Source organism: Protopterus annectens, chromosome 3.part1, assembly GCF_019279795.1.
Source record: "Protopterus annectens isolate FY-2018-M chromosome 3.part1, PAN1.0, whole genome shotgun sequence".
In the NCBI taxonomy this organism is placed as follows: domain Eukaryota; kingdom Metazoa; phylum Chordata; order Ceratodontiformes; family Protopteridae; genus Protopterus; species Protopterus annectens.
In genome coordinates, this window is record NC_056732.1 from 1,495,910,172 (window position 1) to 1,495,932,294 (window position 22,123).

The 22,123-nt window shown below is 42.6% G+C and overlaps 1 protein-coding gene across 1 annotated transcript in view; it reads left to right on the forward strand.

Moving 5' to 3' along the window:
- DLEC1 (DLEC1 cilia and flagella associated protein) overlaps positions 1 to 22,123 on the forward strand; it is a 2,498,134-nt gene that overhangs the window by 1,986,104 nt on the left and 489,907 nt on the right. The window contains exon 31 of the mRNA XM_044067561.1: positions 166 to 288. Coding sequence (XP_043923496.1) covers positions 166 to 288 — 123 coding nt within the window. The remainder of the gene's footprint in view (positions 1 to 165; positions 289 to 22,123) is intronic.

Genomic DNA, 22,123 nt, shown 5'->3' on the forward strand with positions numbered 1-22,123 from the left:
ATTTAAAGTAGATGTATGCATTTCACTGCATATTACACAACTGATCGATTCCACCACTGTTTTTTTTTTTTTTTCGTAAATATGCATGAAAGAATATTTTTATAGGATTGTAAATCCTCATAAATCACTATACTCAATAAACGTTCATTTTATTTATGGTTTCAGGTGATTCCAGCACAGGGTAGTGCCACAATACATGTGTCATTTACCCCTCTTACTCTTTCTGGGGAAGCAGTTAAAGTTGAATGTTTAGGTTATGCACTTGGCTTCATGAGCCTGGATCACAAGGTATGTTTGATTTGATAGTATATTAATGCCATTATTACATCAATAATTTCTTTACTGATTGCAACAGATGTAAATAAATGTATTCATTTCAGGACTTTGCCGAGGCATGGCTAGACTTGTCTTACTGAAACTTTTCAACCATGAGCCAGGCTTAGCAAAAATGATTTATGTTGTAGTTCATAAAATGAAACAGGAACACTTGCAGGCAGTATAACGATACATTGAAGTATAAACAGATTTTTGACAGTGGATAAGGATTGCTAGAGTTATCTAGTCTGTCTTTATGTTCTTCATAAGGATTAGTGCTACAGTAGCCTAAGCTATGTGGGTTATATCCTGGTAAGTATATAACATCTTATCAGCATTCAAGGTTTTCAGGTCACCTTCCATGTGCCCAAACTGTTAGCTTGAACTTAGCTGATTTAATGTCAGGTTTGGGTAACAAGCCCTTCAGACCTTTTCTGATGCTGTAGAAAGTGCTTCTCTGCTGTCTTTCATGGACTGACAGTCAGATAATGCTGTTCCATTGTTGGGCAGATATGTTTCCTTTGGTGAAAAAACATCTTCCACTTAACTTTTAATGATAGAAAACTTAGTTTTTCTGTAAAACCTATTCAATTAAGCTAGGTGAAAGTGACTGTCACATGACTTTTGAACTCTTGAACAGAGGTGTTGCTTTTACTTTTGTGGTAAAAAGTTAAAACTAACTTTAAACTATGTTTTTCTGTGGTAAGAGTTGTGTTACTTTACTTCTGAGGGCTAGAGCGAGTGTTTAAAGTGCCTTTTACTATGTTTTAGCAGGGAAAAAGTTACTTTTTTACTATTTACCTGTTTTACTGACTATTGCTGCTAGGCATTCCCTGTGATCCTATTTTTTTTTTCTTGCCCATGGAACAACTTACCAGATCTTTGGTTCTTCCTTTTTCCACCATCAAAACAGCCTTTGCCACTACAGCAGCCTATCAAAGTGCCTCAGCAACAGGTGGGTGACTGATGTGGCCAAAGATCTTCCTTGGACCACTCATCTTTTTCCTTTGGTCCCATTGTTGTAGTCCCTACAGCCACCATGGACTGGGGTTAGACATGATTTCTGTGACTGTTGGAGTGCCCTTAGTAGCAAGAGAATGCCATGCTTGTTGGTCAAGGAAAAGGGGCAGAGAATCCCACTGTACCTCGCCAGAATACTGTGCCCATCCCTAGTAAGGCTTTTGCTGGCAAAAGTGGGTCTATTTCTACAGAAATTCCTGCCAAAAAGAAACTAAAACATAAACATATGTCTTCTCTCTTCTCAGTTTTCCTGGACATGAGTAGTTTATTGGGATTAGCTCAGAGTTTAATGCAGACTATTGAGCCTTCCTGTATGGCTGTTCTTGGTGAAAAAAAGGTTTCTTCATTTTCTGAAGAGATTCAAGTGTTTGAATCTGAAAATTATTCTGAAGGCACAGATTATGTGTTGTCTCCACAGATTTCTGATTCAGATTCTGAGGACAGTGGGAACCACATCTTAGCCTCTGTGTAGACTAGGCAAGGTAGCCAGGAATATAGCTGTTCAGTAATGTCCCATGCTACAGGTATCTTACATGTCATCAGAACAAAATTGTGTGAAAGACAGGGAGAGCGGGACCAAGAGAGACCCTCATGAATGGAAACAGAAACATGGCGGTCTTCTAAGAATTGGTCCAACTGTGGGGAACACATCAACAAGATCTATCTACTTCCTAGTTTCCCTTTCTGCTACAACACAGTCATCACAACAGACACCTCAGACTGCTTGGGAAGTAGTGTCTACAGAGATAAAGGTACATGATCTTTGGAACAAAATAAACAGACTAAAACACATACACATAATATACATGTTGGCTTTTATAAATGCTATCAATTCTTTCAAACATCTGTGATCCCTGGACCTCTTCTACTGCTCACAGAAAGCACCACTGTAATGTGGTACATAAAATAGCAAAGGGGAACTGGATCTTACCCTTTGTGCAGACTAGCCGTGGCAGCCCAGGATATGGTTTTTCAGCACAGTCTCACTCTGCAGGTATCATACATAATGTCAGAGCAGAAGTCTGTGGCAGACAAGATGGACAGGACTCGGACAGACCATCATGAATGGAAACTGAATCAGGGGATCTTCCAAAAATTAATCCACCTGTAGAGAACATCTCAAAAAGATCTATTTGACTCCACTGACAACAATCAGTTAGCAAAACTCTGTTCAGGACTGCATGCAAGAAGGACTGTGAGACAGATGCATTTTCTTTTCCTTAAACAGGAATGTACCTGTATGATTTTCCACCTTTCCTACTAATTTCCAAGGTTATTTTGAAGCTTCAAAAGAACTCCCTAGTGAGCATTGTGGTGTGTCCATTGTGGTCCAGGCAACAAACTACAACTGACTGCCTGGATGATAGAATTTTAATACCTTTTAGGCACATTTTTTCCCTCAGGATTTGAAGCAAGGTATTAATAAAGGCAAGAAAGCATACTACTAGAAACTCATATATTAGTAAATGGAAAATGTGTTCTAGATGGTACCAGGAGAAGAACCAGCACCCATCCAGGGCTAGTGTTTCTCTGGTTTTACAGTATTTGTGTGAGTTGTTATTCTTTAGCCTGTCTTACTCCTCATTCAAGGTTCATTTGTTGGCCATTTCAGCATGTTTGCCCATGACTCCCCCCATGCAACCTCATGTGAAAATATTTTTGAAAGGGTGTTGCATAAGGAACTTACTAGGAAACAGGTGACTCCTTCTTGGAATCTTAATTTTGTGTTAAAGAATAACTCTTGCTCCATTTGAACAAACTCATCAATGGACCTGACTTGCTTGACTCCTGCAGTGTTGGAGCTAGCACAGTCTCTGAACCATGGGCTTGAGTGTTTTGGCTTCATCACCTGGGTTGTTAGATTTGGCTCTTTTGATCGTGTCAGAGTCCTCAGCATTTGGGACCTCAGTTCCAGTCCCCCAAAAAAACTTCTAGTATCCCAGCATTAGGATCCCTCCTTCAGCCGTGGCCATCCCTTCAAAGAGATGGTCAGATCCTGTGGCTGAGGTGGTGTCCTCAGATCCAATGGATGTTGGACTGGTTTTTCATGTGTTAGGGAGAATAACTTCCTCTCTTAAGAGAGCAGAGCTACAGGACCCAAATGATATGGTTCCATCCCATGAATCCCACTCCCACTTATCCTTTTCTCATCAGATGTCATTCAGTCAGAGCTGTCCTGTAAGTTTCAAACCCTCTGCCCAAAAGCAGATAAAAGTCCCACACCTCAGACACTAACTCAGAGGATCAGAAGGGATCCCCACAACCCACTCATAAGACACCTCTTTAAGTGAAATTTAGGAATTGATGAGACACAGGGAGCCTAGCCCATTGATTCCCCCTATCAGGATAAGGCGGTATGTTTGAAGTTTATGGGTCAGCACCAGCTATATCCTGGTTGGTGCCTTCAACTCATAAGTTGATTGACTTAGTGATTAAGAGGTCATGGCAGTAGCCCAATATCTATGAAGTAGTTCCACATATGCCTGACAGAATTCTCCATTCACCAAAAGATATGCAACATTGGGACAAATCTCTGGCAGTTGACTCCATCATTGTGATGTCAGCTACCAAGAGAGAGCTGTCTGAAGACATGACCTTTTTCATCTCACAACAAGTCTAGGGTGATGGCTAGATTTAGGAACCAGGCATATGCTTAAGACACTTTTGCATTAAGAGCACTGAACTATGTCACACATATGAATTAAGCATCAGACCTTGTCTGTTCTCAGAGACCCCTGATAATGCAGTTGATAAGTTGATAAGACAACTAGACACTACCTTTACTGCCATGTTCAGTAGTACCATATTTTCATGCACCTTATGCATAACCTGATGGATGAAATGGCCATGGCAGCTGGGGCTGGTTTAGTAATAAGGCACTATGCTGTACCTGTGTGATTTTGCAGATCATTTCAAGGCATCTTTCACCAATGCCCCATTTGATGGGTCTTCCCTGTTTGCCTGTTGGTGAAGGAGAAGATGCAGAAGTGTGAGCAGGATGGTAAGACTATTTATGCTGATGGAGTTAAGTTTGAGTTGCTCAGAGATATTACTGCAGGAACCAAAAAGGACTGGATCCACTCTGGTTTAGGAAGTCTAAACATCAGCAGCTTGACTCACCCTCTTAATGAAGGCAGCCACAGCAGAGTTGCCCCTTTCAATAGATTCAGGCCCAAGGGCAAAGGTATATATCACAGTCCCTTCTCTGACAGGGGACCATTTTTCCTAATGCCTCCCTAGTTCAGCAGGCCATTGCGAGATGTACCACCCAATCAGGCAAACATGGCTATAAAAATAGCTTCTTTTCTTGCCAAAAGGCCATCCAAGAGGTCCCACCAAACCAGACCAAAGAGGGTCAGGATTTTATTCCAAGTACTTTTTGGTTCCAAAGAAAACTGCAGACCTCAGGTCCATTCTGGACCTCAGACTACTAAACAAGTATGCCTAGAAGACCCAATTCAGAATGGTCATGATGTAATCAATTTTACCAAGTCTTGGGGTGAATGAAAGGAAGTGCTCCCTGTTCTCAAACTGGCTTACCTTCACATATAGACTGCAAAAGTGTCAAGAGCACATATAGACTGCAAAAGTGTCAAGTAGATTCCCTCATTCCAGATAAGGACCAGTCATAACCAGTTCAGAGTCTTGCCATTTGACCTCACCACAGCACTGAGGGTATTCTGGCTGTCATAGCAGCTGATCTGCATTTAATGGAATGTAAGATTTTCCTGTACCTAGATAGTTGACCAGTAGCTGCCTCCTTGCTGGAGTCCCTTTTGGAGGCCAAGAATTATTTTCAGAAGTTTTGTCAGTTCCTGGGAATCTCAGTAAATCCACACAAGTCCAACCTTCATCCAGTCCAGAGAATTACATTTATAAGGTGCTATCTGGACATTATTTGTCCCATAGTCTCCTTAACTCCAGACAGGATTCAGACTTTAAAGTCAGCTGTTTAGTCTTTGTTTCACAACCTCTTCTCCTACTGCAGCCATAGTTGTGAGGGTATTAGGCTTCATGGGCTTTTCAATCCTCAGGGTATACCGTAAACATTTTCCATTAGGATTTTGCAATGGCCACTTCAGGCCTAGTGATTGTAGTGCATTCATCCCCTTTCTAAGACTATCATAATAACAGAGTATAATAATAACAGACTCATGCTGGAAACACCTGAGATTGTGGTTTCAATCTCCCGTGGTCCACTTTGGCAAACCCTTCCTTCTGCTGCAGTAGAGATCTTAACCATGGACACATCCAACTGGGGGGGGGGGGGTTACAAAGGGATAATTGTCCAAGGACTATGGACAAACAAGGAGGCCAGTACTCACATTAATAGGTTCATAGATTCATAGGTAAGCACTAGGTTAGCTGCCCTTGCAGGCCATTTTAAGCCTATCCAGTTTCCCTTTTTGCACTCAAAATAACCTATTTCATTTCATTACAGATTGGCCTTGCCCATCCCATTGTCAATAATTATATATTACCCCTAATGAGAATAACTGGGATCATACCATAAATTACTTTAGGGGATCCATGTAAGGGATAAACCATTTATGAGCTGCATCTGTCCATTAGTAGTACAGGGGGCAGTCTGGGTTAAATTTTCTGCTTCCCATCCATAGATCTAAATTGCACTTGAAAATGGACAGGGATGAACTTTGTTTTTTGTGGTTGGGAAGTCTGTTCCATAGCAACAGTATCCTCTGTGAAATATACTTGTCCCTCTAAACCACTCTGTTGATGTTGTGTAAGAGGTTTCGATCCCTAGACTGAGTATTTCTGATACCATTTGACTTGCTGATGCGCAGTCAATCCATCAGTAATGGGTCGTATGGCAGACACAGGTCACAACTTAGCAGTCTGTAGGATACCAAGTATAGTGACAGGGCTTTGAGTCAGTTCATGTAGGATATGTTGTTTAGGCCTTGTATCCTTTTTCGTAAGTTATCTCTGCGGGTATTCCAGTTGTTGCATGTGTGAACAGATACATGCCAAAGGGAGCATTATATTCAATGACTGGCCTAACGAGGACTGAGTAAAGAGGGACAATGACATGCCAAGATCTAGATCCAATCCCTTTGTTTATAAGTTGTACAATATAGAAACACTTTCTTACAACAACAGACACATATTGATCAAAGTTAGATCACCGTCCACATAAGTTACCAAATCCCAAACAAGTGGCCCAGTTCTTAGTGGTGTATTGTCAATGTGGCAGTTCCCTGAAGTAGATGACTTCCCAAAGGATACAATAATGGATTTTTGCCATGTAGTTTCAGACCATGATTTTGACACCAGCTATTTATTTGACACAAATCTTCCTGCAGGATAGCTAAGTCATTTGGGGATTCAATGACCGCTCCTAGCTTGCACTCATTTGGAAACAGTCAGCCAGGGCCCTTTGATATTGACTTTTACTTCAGAAAAGTAAATACCAAACAGGAGAGGTCTCAGGACAGAACCCCGGGGGCATTCCTCTGGTGAATGGTCTTTTTGTGGAGGTAACTTCCCCTGTTTTGATTATCTGCATCTTATCTGTGAGTTATTTGGCAATCCAGGGGGTGACACAGGGATTTATTCCCAGTTTATTGATCTTTTTTACTATGCCTGAGTGGGAAATTGTGTCAAAAGCTTTGGTCAGGTCAATATATGCGATGTGTACCATTTTGCATTCATCCATTTCTTAGGTGACCTTTTAAAAAAGAAAACACCAGGTTGAGTAAACATGATCTGCTCTTCATGAATCCAGACTGAGATGGGCCAGTGTTTGGAAAGTCCCCTGTGTCCTGATTGATTAATTCCAGGATAAGTCTTTCCATGGCCTTGCATATGAGGCCGGTCAGATTTATGGGTTTGTAATTGCCTGGGTGGAAGGTCCTCCCTTACGTAGGAGAATGACTGTAGCTGTTCCACATTCACTTGGTACAAAACCTATATGGGACTGAGACTGAACAGTGTTGTTAGGGGTGTGACTAAATCTTACTTCATGATATTTAAGATGCAGCCAGAGATATTTTCAAGACCCATCAATGCAGCAATGTTAGCTTTTTATAGCACTTTTAGGACTTGGTCTTGTGTAATAGCTGGAAGTGAGCCAGTTTCAGGTATATCTTGAGGGGCAAATGGGAGGGGGGCTAAATTTATCAGCTAGTAGGTTAGCTATGTCTTCAGTCTCAATGTAGATAACATCATTCACAATCAGCTCCGTGCATTGCTGCATTGTACTTTTGAGATTATGAACGTAACTAAAAAATGTCTTATAAGATCATAGGAGGTTACTAGGCTAATGGCCCTGGGGGCCTTAAAAGCCTAGCCAAGAGTCTATCCCCAAAAAAGAAACCTCAGTCAGCTCCTGTCACCCCTGTCAATGAGGGACAATGGTGGAATCCCTGGGACAAATTTATGGTTTCCCATCCACTCATCAAGGTTGCATTTGAAGAGGGAGGTTCAGTGAGGTACTCTGTAACTGTCTTTGGCTTGGGTAGCTCTTCTAGCCTCAAACTTGACTTTGGTTGACTTTATTAAGCTGCTGAGATGTTTGTTTACTTCAGTGAGAAATGCTCTAACATTCTTGGAATTACTGTTCTTAGTTTTTGTCAAAATTCTTTTCCTTTTATTAGAATGCTTGTTGAGATTATAGTTCCACTATGCAGGTTTATTTCTGGGTTTTGCTCTGCACTTTTTCCTACAGGGTACAGCTGCATCCGCTGTTTACATGCTGGCATAGTGTGGTGGTGTACATTTCTGCATATTCAGTGGAGTTAACTGGGTTTGGTGGGGATTTAAAGCTTGCCAATATATCACTTAGGAGTAGGTGTTTGTCTTAAAGAAATTTCTAAAGGTACCTTGGGTGGATGGGATCTCTGATTTCAGTTTTATTTCAAAGGAGACTGCTTTATGGTCAGTCCTAATAAGTGATGAAGATGCACAAGGGATAGTACAAGATGCTCCCAAATTAGTTAGGACAAGATCCAAGATGTTATTCCCCAAGTGGGTACTCTGACTAATTGTTCCAGGGCATTTGTATTGACAATGTCAGGAATCTGTGTTTGTGCACTAGTGGTAGTGTAGGTTTCCCAGTCTGTTGTTAGCTAGTTTAGCTCAGCTAGGAAAATGGTATTGGGTTTAATACTGAGTGATTCTAGTTCCTGTAGATAAGGCATTGTGGCTTTCTTTTGTCATAGGTTCATATGACGATACTAGGCTATTAGCCCGGAGGCCCTTATAAGCCTAGCCAAGAATTTCACCCATGTTCCCACAAAGTCAGGACCTGTTTTCCCTGTCCGGCAGGGACATAGGTGGGATCTCAGGGGTATATTGTCTGTTTCCCATCCAGTCATCCAGGTTCCTCTTAAAGAAGGCTAGTGAGGTACACTGCTTGACATGGAGAGGAAGTCTATTCCACAAATGGGGAAATCGTTGGGACACAAATCTATCCTGTCAACAAGTTCTATTAATGTCACAGACCAAGTTGAGACCTTACATGCGGTCACTTGTATCAAGATCATATCACCCCAGATGGGATTCGAACCCACAATCCCTGGCTTAGGAGGCCAGTGGCTTATCCATTAATCCACTGGGGCCTGTCATAGAGGGAAATGTCTTGAAGTTGAGGTTTGTTCTCCTTCTATTGCAGGAACTTCAAGATTACCTTCTCCAGGGCATGATATCTGTCCAAATAGACAACATGACAGTAGTTGGGTATATCAAGAAACAAGGAGGAACCAGATCTCTCCCCATGTATCAGGAAGCAATAACGGTTTGGCAATATCATTGCACCATTTTCTAGAAGAAACACACATCCCAGAATTATTCAGTTGCTTCGTGGATAGGCTCAGCAGATCTCTTCTTATGCCTCACAAGTGGCCCCTCAGTCTAGCAGTAACAAAGCAAATTTTTAACCGCTGGGACACCCCTTGCTATGATCTGTTTGCCTTCCACTACAACACCAAAGGCAATAACTACATTGCCATGATCCCCCAATAAGGGACTGTCACCAATAGATGCTCTGTCATAGGTATATACTAGGCTAATGAGCACAAGGCCTTTTTAAGCCAAGCCATGCATCCCAAATGTATCCAACAGGTCGTGGTGCTTTAGAGGTCATTTTAAGGGGAATGTGTAAGCTAGGGCATGGGTGGTCAAGCATTTACAAGCTGCCTCTGTCCATTAGTGACATAGGTAACAGACCAGGAGTGAATTTTCAGTTTCCCATCCACTAGTCCAAGTTATGGTCAAACAGAGTGAAAAATGAGAAGCCTGTTCCAGAGAAGGTGTATTATCTGAGTCACATGGCTGTTCCTCCAGCATGTCCTATTTATGTCGCAACCAAGCAATGTTTAAGTTCCTAGATCAGGTAGCTTTGATGCTATTTGTTTTGTGGATCTGCAAGAGGCCATCAGAGCAGGATCCAGGGATGCCTTGCATGCCAGACATAGGTCGCACCTTAACAGTCTGCAGGAAACAGAATATAGGGATAGATCTTTCAGATGATCTGCATAGGACATGTTGTTAAAGCCCGGTATTGTTTTGGTGAGGAACCTCTATGGATGTTCCAGTTGTTGCATGTGCCTGGTCAGGTAAGCACTGAAGGGGCATTGTACCCAATGATGGCGCTGATGAGGGCTGAATATAATGGAATGATGACTTTCTTGAAGCTATATCTTTGCTTATAAGTTGAGCAGCATACACTTTTTCTTACTACCACAGACATATGATGTTCTGTAGTCCTATCTCGCCTTCATTCTTACACATGAGTTCGGAGCCAATCTTCAGCTCTGACTCGGCCTTTTTATAAGCTCAATGTGTTCTAGTTGGCTCGTGGCTAGGTAGGTATCCCATGGTGCACCAGTACAATCCCCAGTTTGGATGTGCTTCTTCTTGGCCATGGCTAAGTCTAACACATTTTGCTGATTTTTTTGGCTAAATTCTGCGGTTTTTCATATTTAGATAGCTTTAGATAGCTGTTATTAGTGTCATCTGTGTAGTTAGATAGTTTTGCAGTTACTAGAGTTCTTCCTGTGTTACGTATTTCTGAAAACAGTTGGCCGTTGGCCTTATCATTCTCGTTGGTATCCTGTGTGCCAGTTTGTTTCTTCACTGGGGTTGTTTTATATATTTATATATCCCTAATTCAGATATTGTTGACATTAGTGGTTGTAGGCACCTTTGTGCGTAGTTTAGACTGTGTGTGCATTAGATCTAATTTAGATAAGCTTTCTCTCAGTGTGCTTAGATTAAAATAAATAGTTTTTGCTTCGGAGCTCTCCGCTTATTTGTATTTGCAGTTAGAATGGGGTTTTGACCTTTGTTCTCTTTGTTTGAATTATTAGAGATTGTATTTCTTCTCTGGTGTGTGTGCGAGACTGTTATATTTCCTTTCTAATCCTTCTTTCCGATCCTTTCCTTTCTAGGACCGTTTTAGTTAGAGGACCTAGATATTCTCCCTCCTTTCTCTACCAGGGCTAGGCCCATTTAAGTTAGAGGACCTAGTCCTTGTGGTTGTGTCTTTGCTGGTACTTTAAGGGCTAGGCCTGTTTAAGTTAGAGGACCTAGTCCTCCCACGTTCCCTTTTCTTCTCTGTGTGTCTGATTGGCAATCTTCTGTGAGATGTCTAAGGAGGTCAAGGATCATAAGCCATCTGGCTTAAAAAAGTGTGTGAAATGTTCACAGAAGATGTCTATAACGGATGGCCACAGTAACTGCGTATACTGTCTCGGGGCCATCCACTTACAGGAAACATGCCTATTTTGTCACTCATTTAGTGCCAGGGTATTGCAGGAGAGAAAGAATAAACTTATATTAAAAGGTCTCCTTAAGCCCTCTTTTGAGGAAGATCTGGCTAGCTCTTCCTCCTCTTCCAAGTTACATGGATTGAAAAAGGAGAAATCTAAATCTTCTAAGAAGCCCTCCCCGGCGCCGGCTGGTACATTGGAGATGCCTTTCAAAATTTCTAAATCTGACAAACCTGCTGCCTCCTCAGCTCCACTGAGTTCGGAGCTGATCGAGGGTATTACTACTACTGTTGCTACAGGGTCGGCACCAGGTAGTTTGGAGCCGACCACTGATAGTAGACATCAGAGCTGGTCTACAGATCCCTTACCAGTCTCCCCTACATTAAGGTCACCCATATTACAGAGATCCCGTTCTCCCACACTGTCTTCCAGATCTTCCAGGAGCTTATCGGAAGAAGATGTGGAGAGAGTAGTGCTGAGACTTCTGAAGTCATCTGCCTTACCTAAAATGTTGTTGGCTCTGACCCAGTCGGTTCCGGGGCCACTTGAGTCTGTTACCCCTCCTGTGATTCCTCCTCCAAGCCATTCTGGACTTTCGGAGCCAGAGTGTTTGGTACCGCTGGTGGAACCCTTGGTTCCAGCTCCCCCTGAGATTGTTTCGGAGCCGAGTTCTGCTCCAACACACTTGGTGCTCTCCATGGTGTCTAGGAGCCGAAGCTCCCTGGTTGGCCCCGACAGAGACACCAGGAACAGAATTTCTTTGATTCCAAGCCTTCCTCTCGGCGCATCGGCTAGGGTGAGCTCAGACCCTACATCTATCTCACAACCAATGGCTCTGGAACCAATGACATCCTCAGTCCCCTCGGAGCCGGGGAGGTCTTCAGAGCCAGAGACATCAGCATTCGAGATGATGAGGAGTGTGCTGTCCTGATCATCAGCTCCTACCAGGGATACTGACACTCTTCCCCCTAGGACACCTACTTCTGTCTCAGCATCTACTCCCTCTCTGGACAGCAGAGACCCACGGCCTTAGGAGCCACTGGCTGGTGGCTCCCATTCTTCCGAGATCTCCCCAGAATATCCTTCTAAGGAGCCCCCATGGAAGAGGACATGCAAGAGGAAGCATGTAGACTCCCAGTACGAGTCTCTTACCTCAGACACCAACCTCGAGGAGTCAGAAGGGTCCCCCAAGTCATCCTCTAATGATGTCTCCTTTGTAGACATCTTGGATATCCTTAAGCAGAGGTGCAGCTGTCCTACTATCACCCCTTCTGGTGAGGAGTTGGTGTACCTGAAGGCTTTCGGGTCTCAACCTTCAGCCTCCTGGGTGTCTCCACCCTTCAACGAACCATTAGAGCTCATTAGTCGAAAAGTGTGGGATAATCCTGATGCCATGGAATCAGTCCCCAGGAGACCAAATAAATTTTTATCAGCTTCCAAGGAGAAGAAATGTTTGTCAAAGGGTGTTCCCGTAGATGCCATGGTGGTGGCGGAGGCCATTAAGAGGGAACTAGCGGAGACCTCTTCTTCTGTCCATCCGCTGAATAAAGACACAATGAATGAATCCACACAGCCTATCTAGACCTTGCCAAGGCCTTTGACACCATCCCCCACTCTGAAATCATAGATAAACTTACTAAGTTGGGCATTAATCCCTATGTCACCCAATGGGTTGCTAAATGGCTTACTGATAGAACCCACACTGTAAAAGTAGCCAACTCCAAATCCAGCTCCAGACAAGTGACAAGTGGAGTACCTCAGGGTTCAGTCCTGGGGCCGCTCTTGTTTGGCATCTACTTCTCTGAAGTACAGGTCAACACTAAGGGACTCTGGCTAACAAAGTTTGCAGATGACTGCAAACTGGGAGCCATTATTGAATCCCCAAATGATGTGGATACTCTACAAAAGGGCCTTACAGAAACAGATGCTTGGTGCCAGAGCCATGGGCTCAAGCTCAATGCCAAGAAATGTATTGTTATCCCTTTGGGAAAAACATGTATCCATGAATTACCATATAGGTGGCAGTACACTAAACACAGAAAGTGTGATAAGAGACTTAGGGATACAGGTGGACAGTGGTCTCACCTTCGATAACCACATCACCACAACAGTCAGGAAATCCTTCTATGTGGCACACCTCATCACGAAGGGCTTTTCATCCAGAAAAAAGGAGGTCATTGTCCCACTGTACTCATCCCTCATTAGACCCATTATAGAATACAATGCCCCATTTGGTATGTACCTCTCAAGACATCTGCAACAACTTGAAAGACCTCAGAAATACCTCACTAAAAGAATCACAGGCCTAAAGCAGATGCCCTATGCTGACCGCCTTAAAAAACTCCAGCTATACTCTGTCGCATATCGTCTACTCAGAGGCGATCTCTGCTTAACATACAAGGCCATGTCAAACCCAGAGCTGTTGGACATGCTATACTTAAAGAAATCCCAATCCCTCAGAGCTACACACTCCAGGGATCTAAACCTTGTCATCACAATAAACAAAACATGCTGGAGGGATAGGTTCCTGATCCAGAGACTCCCCAGACTCTGGAATAGATTGCCCATACATGTCAAGCAGAGTGCCTCTTTGGACCTCTTCAAGAGGAACCTTGACGATTGGATGGGAGAAAGGAAATTCACCCCAGGGATCACGTCAGTCGCCCTGCTAGACAGGGGTCCAGGAAAGTAAATAATGTGGGAAGAAATAGCCAGGGAATTGTTATGGCTAGGCTTGTATAGGCCCTAGGGCTGATAGCCTAGTACCAACCTATGAACCTATAAGAATCTCAAAAGATGGACAGATATGGGAAGCGTATCTTTTCGTCAGCGGCATTTACTCTTAGATTGCTGAACTACCTTACACACTTTACAAGGCTTCAGAGAGATCTCCTTAAGGAGTTAGGATAGACTCTACAAGGTACATCCACTGAGGGAGTCCCAGGGAAGGTCTCTGCCCAGTTGCCCACCTTGAATTCTATTGTCAACTCGTCCATGAGGCTCATCTCTTATGCAGCCAATGCAGCGAGCAGAGCAGCAGGTTCAGGAATTTCCCTAAGGAGGAATTCCTGGATGCGCTTGTGTAATTTTGCGGAAACATTCAAGTCTACCTTTACCAATGCCCCCTTTGATGGCTTTTCATTGTTTGGACCTAAGGTAAAGGACACACTCACCCAGTGTGAGCAAGAAGGGAAAACACTCTCTGCCATGGGAGTACATTTTACTATCCCCTCTAGACTGTATCCCAAGGGTCAGAGAGGTGGTAAAATGTGGTTCAAGAACTCCCAGAGGTTTTTCCAGGATGCACAGGGTGACTCCTCCTCCTTCAGAGGCAGAGGAGGAGAAGGAAATGGTAGACATCGCCCTAGAGGCAGAGGTGGACCGCAAAACCAGGGAGGCCATAATTCATTTTGAGGCCGGCCCTACTAGCGCTTCTGATGTGGGGCCCGACTATGCTTCTCTGGAGCAGGTCAGGGGTCACATTTCTCTGTATCTGGAAGCCTGGCTAAGTATCACTCAAGACAGATGGGTACAAAGAATTATCAACGGAGGTTATTCCATACCCTTTTCTCTGCCACCTCATGTCCCCAAGGGGATCCCAGATGTTCCACCCAATCACAGGGATCAGGCAACTGTGGAGGTCAACAAGTTACTGGCAAAAAGAGTCATCCAAACCATCCCCGCAGACCAAAAAGGATTCAGAACTTACTCCAGATTCTTTTTAGTGCCAAAACATACAGGGGACTGGAGGCCCATCTTGGACCTCAACAAATTAAATGAATCCGTAAAGGGCAAGTTCCAGATGGTGACACTGCAGTCTATACTCCTGTTACTAGGGAAAGTCACTTGGATGTGCTCAATAGACCTCCAAGATGCTTACTACCACATAAAAATGGACAGGGCATCAATGAGTCATCTACACTTCTGTCTGGGAGCCAGTCACTATCAGTTTCGTGCTCTGCCCTTTGGTCTCACTACAGCCCCCAAGGTGTTCACCAAGTGTATGGCAGTAGTGACAACTCACCTGAGACATCGAGGATTCCAGGTGTTTCCGTATCTGGACGACTGGCTCCTGACTGCCCCCACCAGCCATCTACTTCTTCAGACCAGGGATGTTACTATTCAACTCTGTGCCCAGTTGGGGATTACTATCAATTGGGAAAAATCTGCCTTGTTGCCCTCTCAATTTGTGATTTTTATAGGCGCAGAAATTGACACAGTAACCATGTTGGCTTGTCTTCCAGTAGAAAGGGCACAGAATATGGTACTTCAAATTCACCATCTTCTCCCCCTCTGAAAAGTCAAGGCCAAGACTGTTCTGAAGCTTCTAGGGACCATGGCTTCTACCTTACTACTAGTGCTGCTAGCCAGATAATACATGCAGATTCTTCAGTGGCTTCTGTCGTCCCAGTGGTCCTTCCAACAACTGCCCTTAACTCTTCACATTCTGTTAACAGACTCTTGCAAGAAGGACCTTATTTGGTGGATTCAACCCAATCAGTTAACCACGGGCACTCCATTTGTCCCTTGCCAACCCGTTGCCACTGTGACCACGGATGCCTCACAGATGGGGGTGGCATTATCTAGGCAGTACTGTCCAAGGTACATAGCAAGATCACGAGGCTCACATGCATGTCAGTGTTCTAGAGATGAGGGTGGTGCTCCTGGCATTGCAAACACTTCATGACCTTCTTCCTCTTGGAACGATTGCAATATAATCAGACAACATCAGTAGTATGGTATATCAACAAACACGGTGGAACCAGATCATACCCACTCTGTCGAGAGGCCATTCGAGTTTGGAAATGGGTGATATCTTCCCAGTGCTTTCTGGTGGCAATGCAAATCCCAGGGACAACCAACGTGATAGCCGACAGACGCAGTCGGGCAATTTTGATGCCTCATGAGTGGTCTCTGAAGCAGGAAATAGCAGAGCAGATTTTCCACAGATGGGGACAGCCTTGCTACAATCTCTTTGCCAGCCCAATCAATCCCAAATGCAGCAGCTATTTCTTCCTCATCCCCCCTCCGGGGGAGTCACCGAGAGAGATGCACTTGTTCACAATTGGCCTCTGGGTCTCCTTTATGCTTTCCCTCCCTTTTCTCTCATATCCAAGGTGATTCAGAAAGTGAAACAGCTGGGAAGCAAACTGATCCTCTTTACTCCTTACTGGCCTTGACAGGTTTGGTTCCTCTTTCTCAGGCCTCACCTACTAGATGATCCATGGATTCTGGACCCAGAGCCAGATCTCTTGACGCACATGTCAGGCTCACTTCACCCCACAATACACACCTTCAATTTGACAGCTTGACTGCTCTAGTTCCATCCCTAGTCAGGCTTCACAACTTCTCACCCTCTGTGACTCATACCCTTATGTCTTCTCATAAACCCTTCAGTAGGAAATTATATTCCAGTAAATGGAGGAGGTTCTCTATCTGAGCTGAGGAAAAGAACGTTGATCCTTATACCACTTCTATTCCGATGGTTTTGAAATTTTTGTCTGAACTTTTCCACCAGGGATCTGCGGCTGCCACAATCAGGGTTCAATTGGCAGTGATTTCTAATTTTCATCTAGGTCTACAAGATTCTAATCTTATGTTGCATAGGTTGTGCAAGACATTCCTTAAAGGTGCCACTCTAAGACCCCCCTTTCAGGAACCGGTTGCTTCATGAAACTTGAATTTTGTGCTATCCAAAGTAACGTCTCCACCCTTTGAGCCATCTCATTCATTGCCTTTGAAATTTCTGTCTTGGAAAACTTTGTTTCTGGTGGCAATCACATCTGGTAGACGAGTGACAGAGTCACAAGCACTGTTTGTCAAACCCCCTTATCTGATATTTCACAAAGACAGAGTATTTCTTCGTACTAATCCATCCATTGTCCCCAGGGTCTGTTCCCATAACACTTTGAACCAATCCATAGAACTTCCAGTGTTCTTCCCTAATCATTCCAATACAGTAGAATACAGGTTTCATCAGTTGTATGTTCATAGACAATTACGTTTTTATTTGCACCGGACTAAGGAATTCAGGAAGTCAGACCAATTATTTATTTCCTTCTCTGACTCCAAGTTAGGTCTACCAGTTTCCAATGTGACCCTCTCTAATTGGATCTCTAACTGTATAGCTTACATTTACACTTCTGATGGTAAGCCTTTACCTTTCAAAATTAAGGCTCATTCTATGAGATCTCAGTCTACCTCTGCAGCTTTTCAAGCCAGGGTCCCACTTGATAATATCTGTGCAGGAGCAGCTTGGGTTACCCCTCACACATTTATTACTCATTACAAATTGGATTTGACCTTCAGGGGTAGAGCCTCCTTTGGTTCCACGGTACTCAGGAGTATCTTTCTTTGAGCCACCCAAGAATAAAGTGCTAGGGAAGCTGTTCCATGTGGAAGAATGAAGGTGAGATAGGACTACAGAACATAAAGAAGTTATGTAATCACCATAACATTCCATGTTTGTAGTCCATCTCGCCCTTCATTCTTACAAACCCACCCTCCTACGCCCATCCTGGAAGTATCTGGAGACAGACAAATATTGTTATTATTATTCACTGGAGACCTTTTATTATTGGGTTCTTTCTGTATGGTTTGTTATTATTTCTCTTAGTTAGCAGCAAACAAGATCTGGGGATTGTACTGGTACACTATGGGATACCTACCTAGCCACGAGCCAACTAGAAGACTTTGAGTGTGTAAAAAGGCCGAATCCCTCAGCTCCGAACCCATGTGTAAGAATGAAGGTTGAGATGGACTGCAAACATGGGACATTATGGTGAGTACATAACTTTATTTTAAAACAAGAAACATCTATAGTGAATTACCACTTATTACATAGGGAATCATACACTTATATAGATGAAATCAAACCATACTGACATATTTTCAATTGCAAACATTTTACATCACATATAATCTTCTATACAGTCATTGTCAGCCAAACTTTACATAGCTCATTAAATTCCTGCCTTCACTTAAATCGCATTCCTCCTCATAAACATTCTACATGTATTGTTCCTACAATTCCCATTTTCTTTGTAATTTGCTCCTACCCTTTTTCTAAAGATCCCAGTTTCAGTTCTTTTATCTCTTTTAATATATTAATTACGTCTAATACTGTTGATTTAGACTTTGACTTCCATTTTTTAGTAATGGCTTTTTGGCAGCCACCAGAAGTAAATTCAGTAAGGCCTTGCTATGTCTAGGCAATTCCGATTCTGTATCACAGCTCAAAAAATCATTTCCTTAGTTACACTAATTTGATCACACAGTATTTCTGACAGTAGTCTGCAGGGAATTTTTAAAGTTTGCCAACTCCTGAATAATATGTTTTCAATTACCTCTTTCTTCTCACATCTCCAGCATTTGCTATCTGCATGAGGAACAAAGCTTTAGAGTCTGCTTGAGGTATAAAAATACCTATGCAAACACTTCCAAGCAAAGATCATGAACCTTCAAGACTTTATGACATATCTGGGAGCCATACATATATCCTCCCAATGTTTCTTTGTGAATTGCTTATCCAGTCTCTATTCCCAATCCTTCTGAACCTCATCTGATTGATTCCTACAGTTATCATGCAATATTTTATATGCCCTATTAATTTTCCCTTTTTAACAGCAGCTTCTGTTCTAGGTTCTATTAAAAACTCTACTAGTACTGGTCTTTCACTTAGGATCCTCCCACTGCTTTCTCCCTTTCTCCTTGCCTGTGCAATGATATCAGCCCTTGGCATGGAAGACGCTCTCTAGCCTGCAGTCCAAATGAATTCTTGGCCTTTTTCTCATACTGTCACCTTTCCCGCTGTAATTACTTGGTCCCAATACCTTTGTTCCTTTGCTACTTTTCTTTACTAAATTCCAGCCTCCTTGCCTATTTTGTGCTCCCCAAATTGCAGTCATCCCTATCATCAGAATTTCCTTTCTTATTTCCTGTGTTGGCTTTGTTCTTAGAATACTTTCTGCTACTTTATGAATATAATATTATGTATGGTTATTGTTATTATCCTTAAGGATTTGCATCCAGAATCCCAGTCTGTCCTTATTTATTGAGCTTCCCTAGTGTTTCATCATCATCCCTTTTCACTTTGAATTATAGCTTTCTGCTTGTGCTATATATAGGAGCCTTAACTGTGTAGCTCTGAAAAACTCCTTCAAATCAGGTAATCTCAAACTACTTTGTTTTATTGGAAGGATCAACTTATCCCTCTTGACTCTTGCCCTCTTCCCTTCCCAGATAAAATCCTTCAACTCTTTATTAATTGCTATCCACAACTTCTCTTCTGGATGACACTGCTTGTGTCTTGCTATCCTCATCCATAAAACAGAACTTCCATTTTCTCAGATTTGTATTATCTTTTCTTTCATCTCTTCCTATATATCCTTAGCTGACATAACAGAATCCTTTTTAACGCATAGTGCTAAGTACTTCATTCATCAAAAGCCAGGTTGCTATCTACATACATCACCAAATCCCTGACTACTGGGTCTACTCATAGGGGTGGTTTAACAGTGAGGTAGTCTCCTGGGTAGCTGACTTCACAAAAGTTATAATTATGCATTTCTTGGCATTGAGTTTTAAGCCATGTGTCTGGCACCAGTTATTTGTCTGTGTTACCCCTTCATGAATGATATAAGTACTTTGGTGAAATTCTGTGACAGCTTCCAGTTTTCAAACATCTGCAGACTTGCTCAGCCAGAGGCCCTGGATGTTGACCTTCACTTCTGAGAAGTAGGTGCCAAAAAGGAGCAGACCCAGAGTGGAACCCTCAGAGACTTCACCAGTGACTGTACTGTTTGTGGAGGTGGACTCCCTTACCCTAAATCATGGGTCCTAGCTGATAGCCAGTTGGCTATCCAGCGTGAAATATAGGGGTTTATAATTCATTCCATGAGTTTGTTTATAATGTCTGAATAGGTATTGTATTACATGCCTTGGCCAGGTCAAGGTAGGCAGTATACACCATTTTGCCCTTGTCCATTGCCTCAGTGACCTTCTTGAAGAAGTTCATAAGGTTAAGTAAGCCTGATCTGCCCTTGATGAAACTAAACTGGGTAAGATCTAGTGTCTGGAGGTTTCCTATGTCATTATTAATCATTTCCATGATAATTCATTCCATGGCTTTGCATTTGAGACTAGACAGACTAATGTGGCTGTAGTTTATTGAAGGCCCTCCCTTGTATAGAGGGATGACTGTTGCAGTTCTCCATTCATGTGGTACAAAGCCTGTATGGTGCTCTGGTTAAACAGCAGTTCCAGTCATCCTGACAGGTCATGTTTCATGCTATTTAGGAGGAATCCTGGAATATAATAGGAACCCACAGATGTAGTGTTCTTGACCTTAGAGAATGGGTTTAGGACCTATTTTCTGGTGATGGTTGGGGTGGGGTTATGTTCAATGGTATTTCTTGAGGGGTGGCTGGGGGAGAGGGGAAGTAAAATTGGAGGTGAATTTTTCAACCAGTATATTTGCTATGCCTTCTGGTGTCTCATAGCTGGCTCTATTTACAGTTATTTCTGCACATTGTTGTGTATAGCCTTTGAGGTTACAGACATAGCTAAAGAAAGCCTTATGTTTGTCCTTGGCCTGGGAGGCTATTTATACCTCAAAACTGTCTGTGGAAGACCTTGATTTGCCCTCTGAGTTATTCATTTAGATTGATGAGAGAGTTTATATTATCCTGATGACCACTGTATTTCTTAACTTTTGCTACAACTGTCTCCCTTTTGTTGTACAACCATTAATGTTTGGTTTCTACCAGGGTGGCTTGTTTTTTTAGTTTATTCTGAACTTCTTCCTGGTAGACACAGCTGTCTCTATGCATCCATTAAGTTAACTGTACAAGGTATCTGTCAACAATTCCAGAAAGGCAGCTGTTCTCAGGGTTTGTAGGGGAGGGCTCAAAATTTTGCCAGCTTGTCACTTTATAATAGGAAGTTTGCATTAGAATAATTCCTATATGCATTTGGGTTAGTTGAGATCATAGGTTTTAATTGTATTTCAAAGGAGAGAGCTTTGTGGCCTGACCTTACCAAAGAGGGCATTACACTGGGTGGTGCAGCATTCTTCCATGTTTGTGAGGAGTCCAGTAGGTTTGCACCCCTCATGGGTTTGTGGAATATTTTGTCCTGGTTGTTAGTCATGTATGATTTCCAGTTTATACTGGGGTAGTTAGTCACCCATGAATATGGTATTTGGTCGAATGGTGAGTGTCTCCAATAGGTTTAAGTATGAGCTATGGGTCTTCTACATCATAGAGGCAACAGCCTCAATACTGATCTAATGTTGAACATGGTGCAGTTGTGTTAGCAAACATCATAACGGTAGATGTTCTGATAGATCACTGTTGCAGTAGCTGTCCCCTCCCTCCAGCCACCCTTTCTATTGCTGTTGTATTAAATTGCCAGAGTGGTGTTGTATACACCCATGTGTATTTAGATGTGCGTCATATAGATCACTGCCACAATAGCTTATGATAAATGGGTTATATCCTGCTAAGGATAGAAGAGCTGGCCAGCTTCCAAAGCTTCATTGTATCTTCCACATGCCCAAACCATTAGGTAGCTTGAGCTGAGCTGACTGAAAGATGGGTTTGGGCGCCAAGCCCTTCAGAGCTTTCCTGCCACAGAAGAGATGGCTGCTTTGCATGTTTTTGAGGATCAATGGTTGTTTATTATTAAATTCATGGTTAGCAAAGTGTCTTTTTATGCTGGGAGATTGTATTTTTGTTAACTGTCACAAGACTTGATTATACTTTTAAATGGGAGAATACTTTTTTTCTGTCAGTTTAAAAGTTATTAAAAACATTCAAACAACTACTTTTTCTGTGGAAAAACTATTTATTTTACATTTTTGGACTGGCAAAGTGTATTGAAGTGCTTTTTACTTAGAAAAAAGTGACATTTTAGACTTTTAAAATTTTACCATCTTGTACTGCTTAGTTTCTGTGGGAAAGAAACAACATTTTTGTCTTGACCATGGAGCAAACTGCTGGTACCTTGGTTGGTTCTTCTTCCAGCCACTAAAAGAAAAAGTTAAGCAAACACTGCTT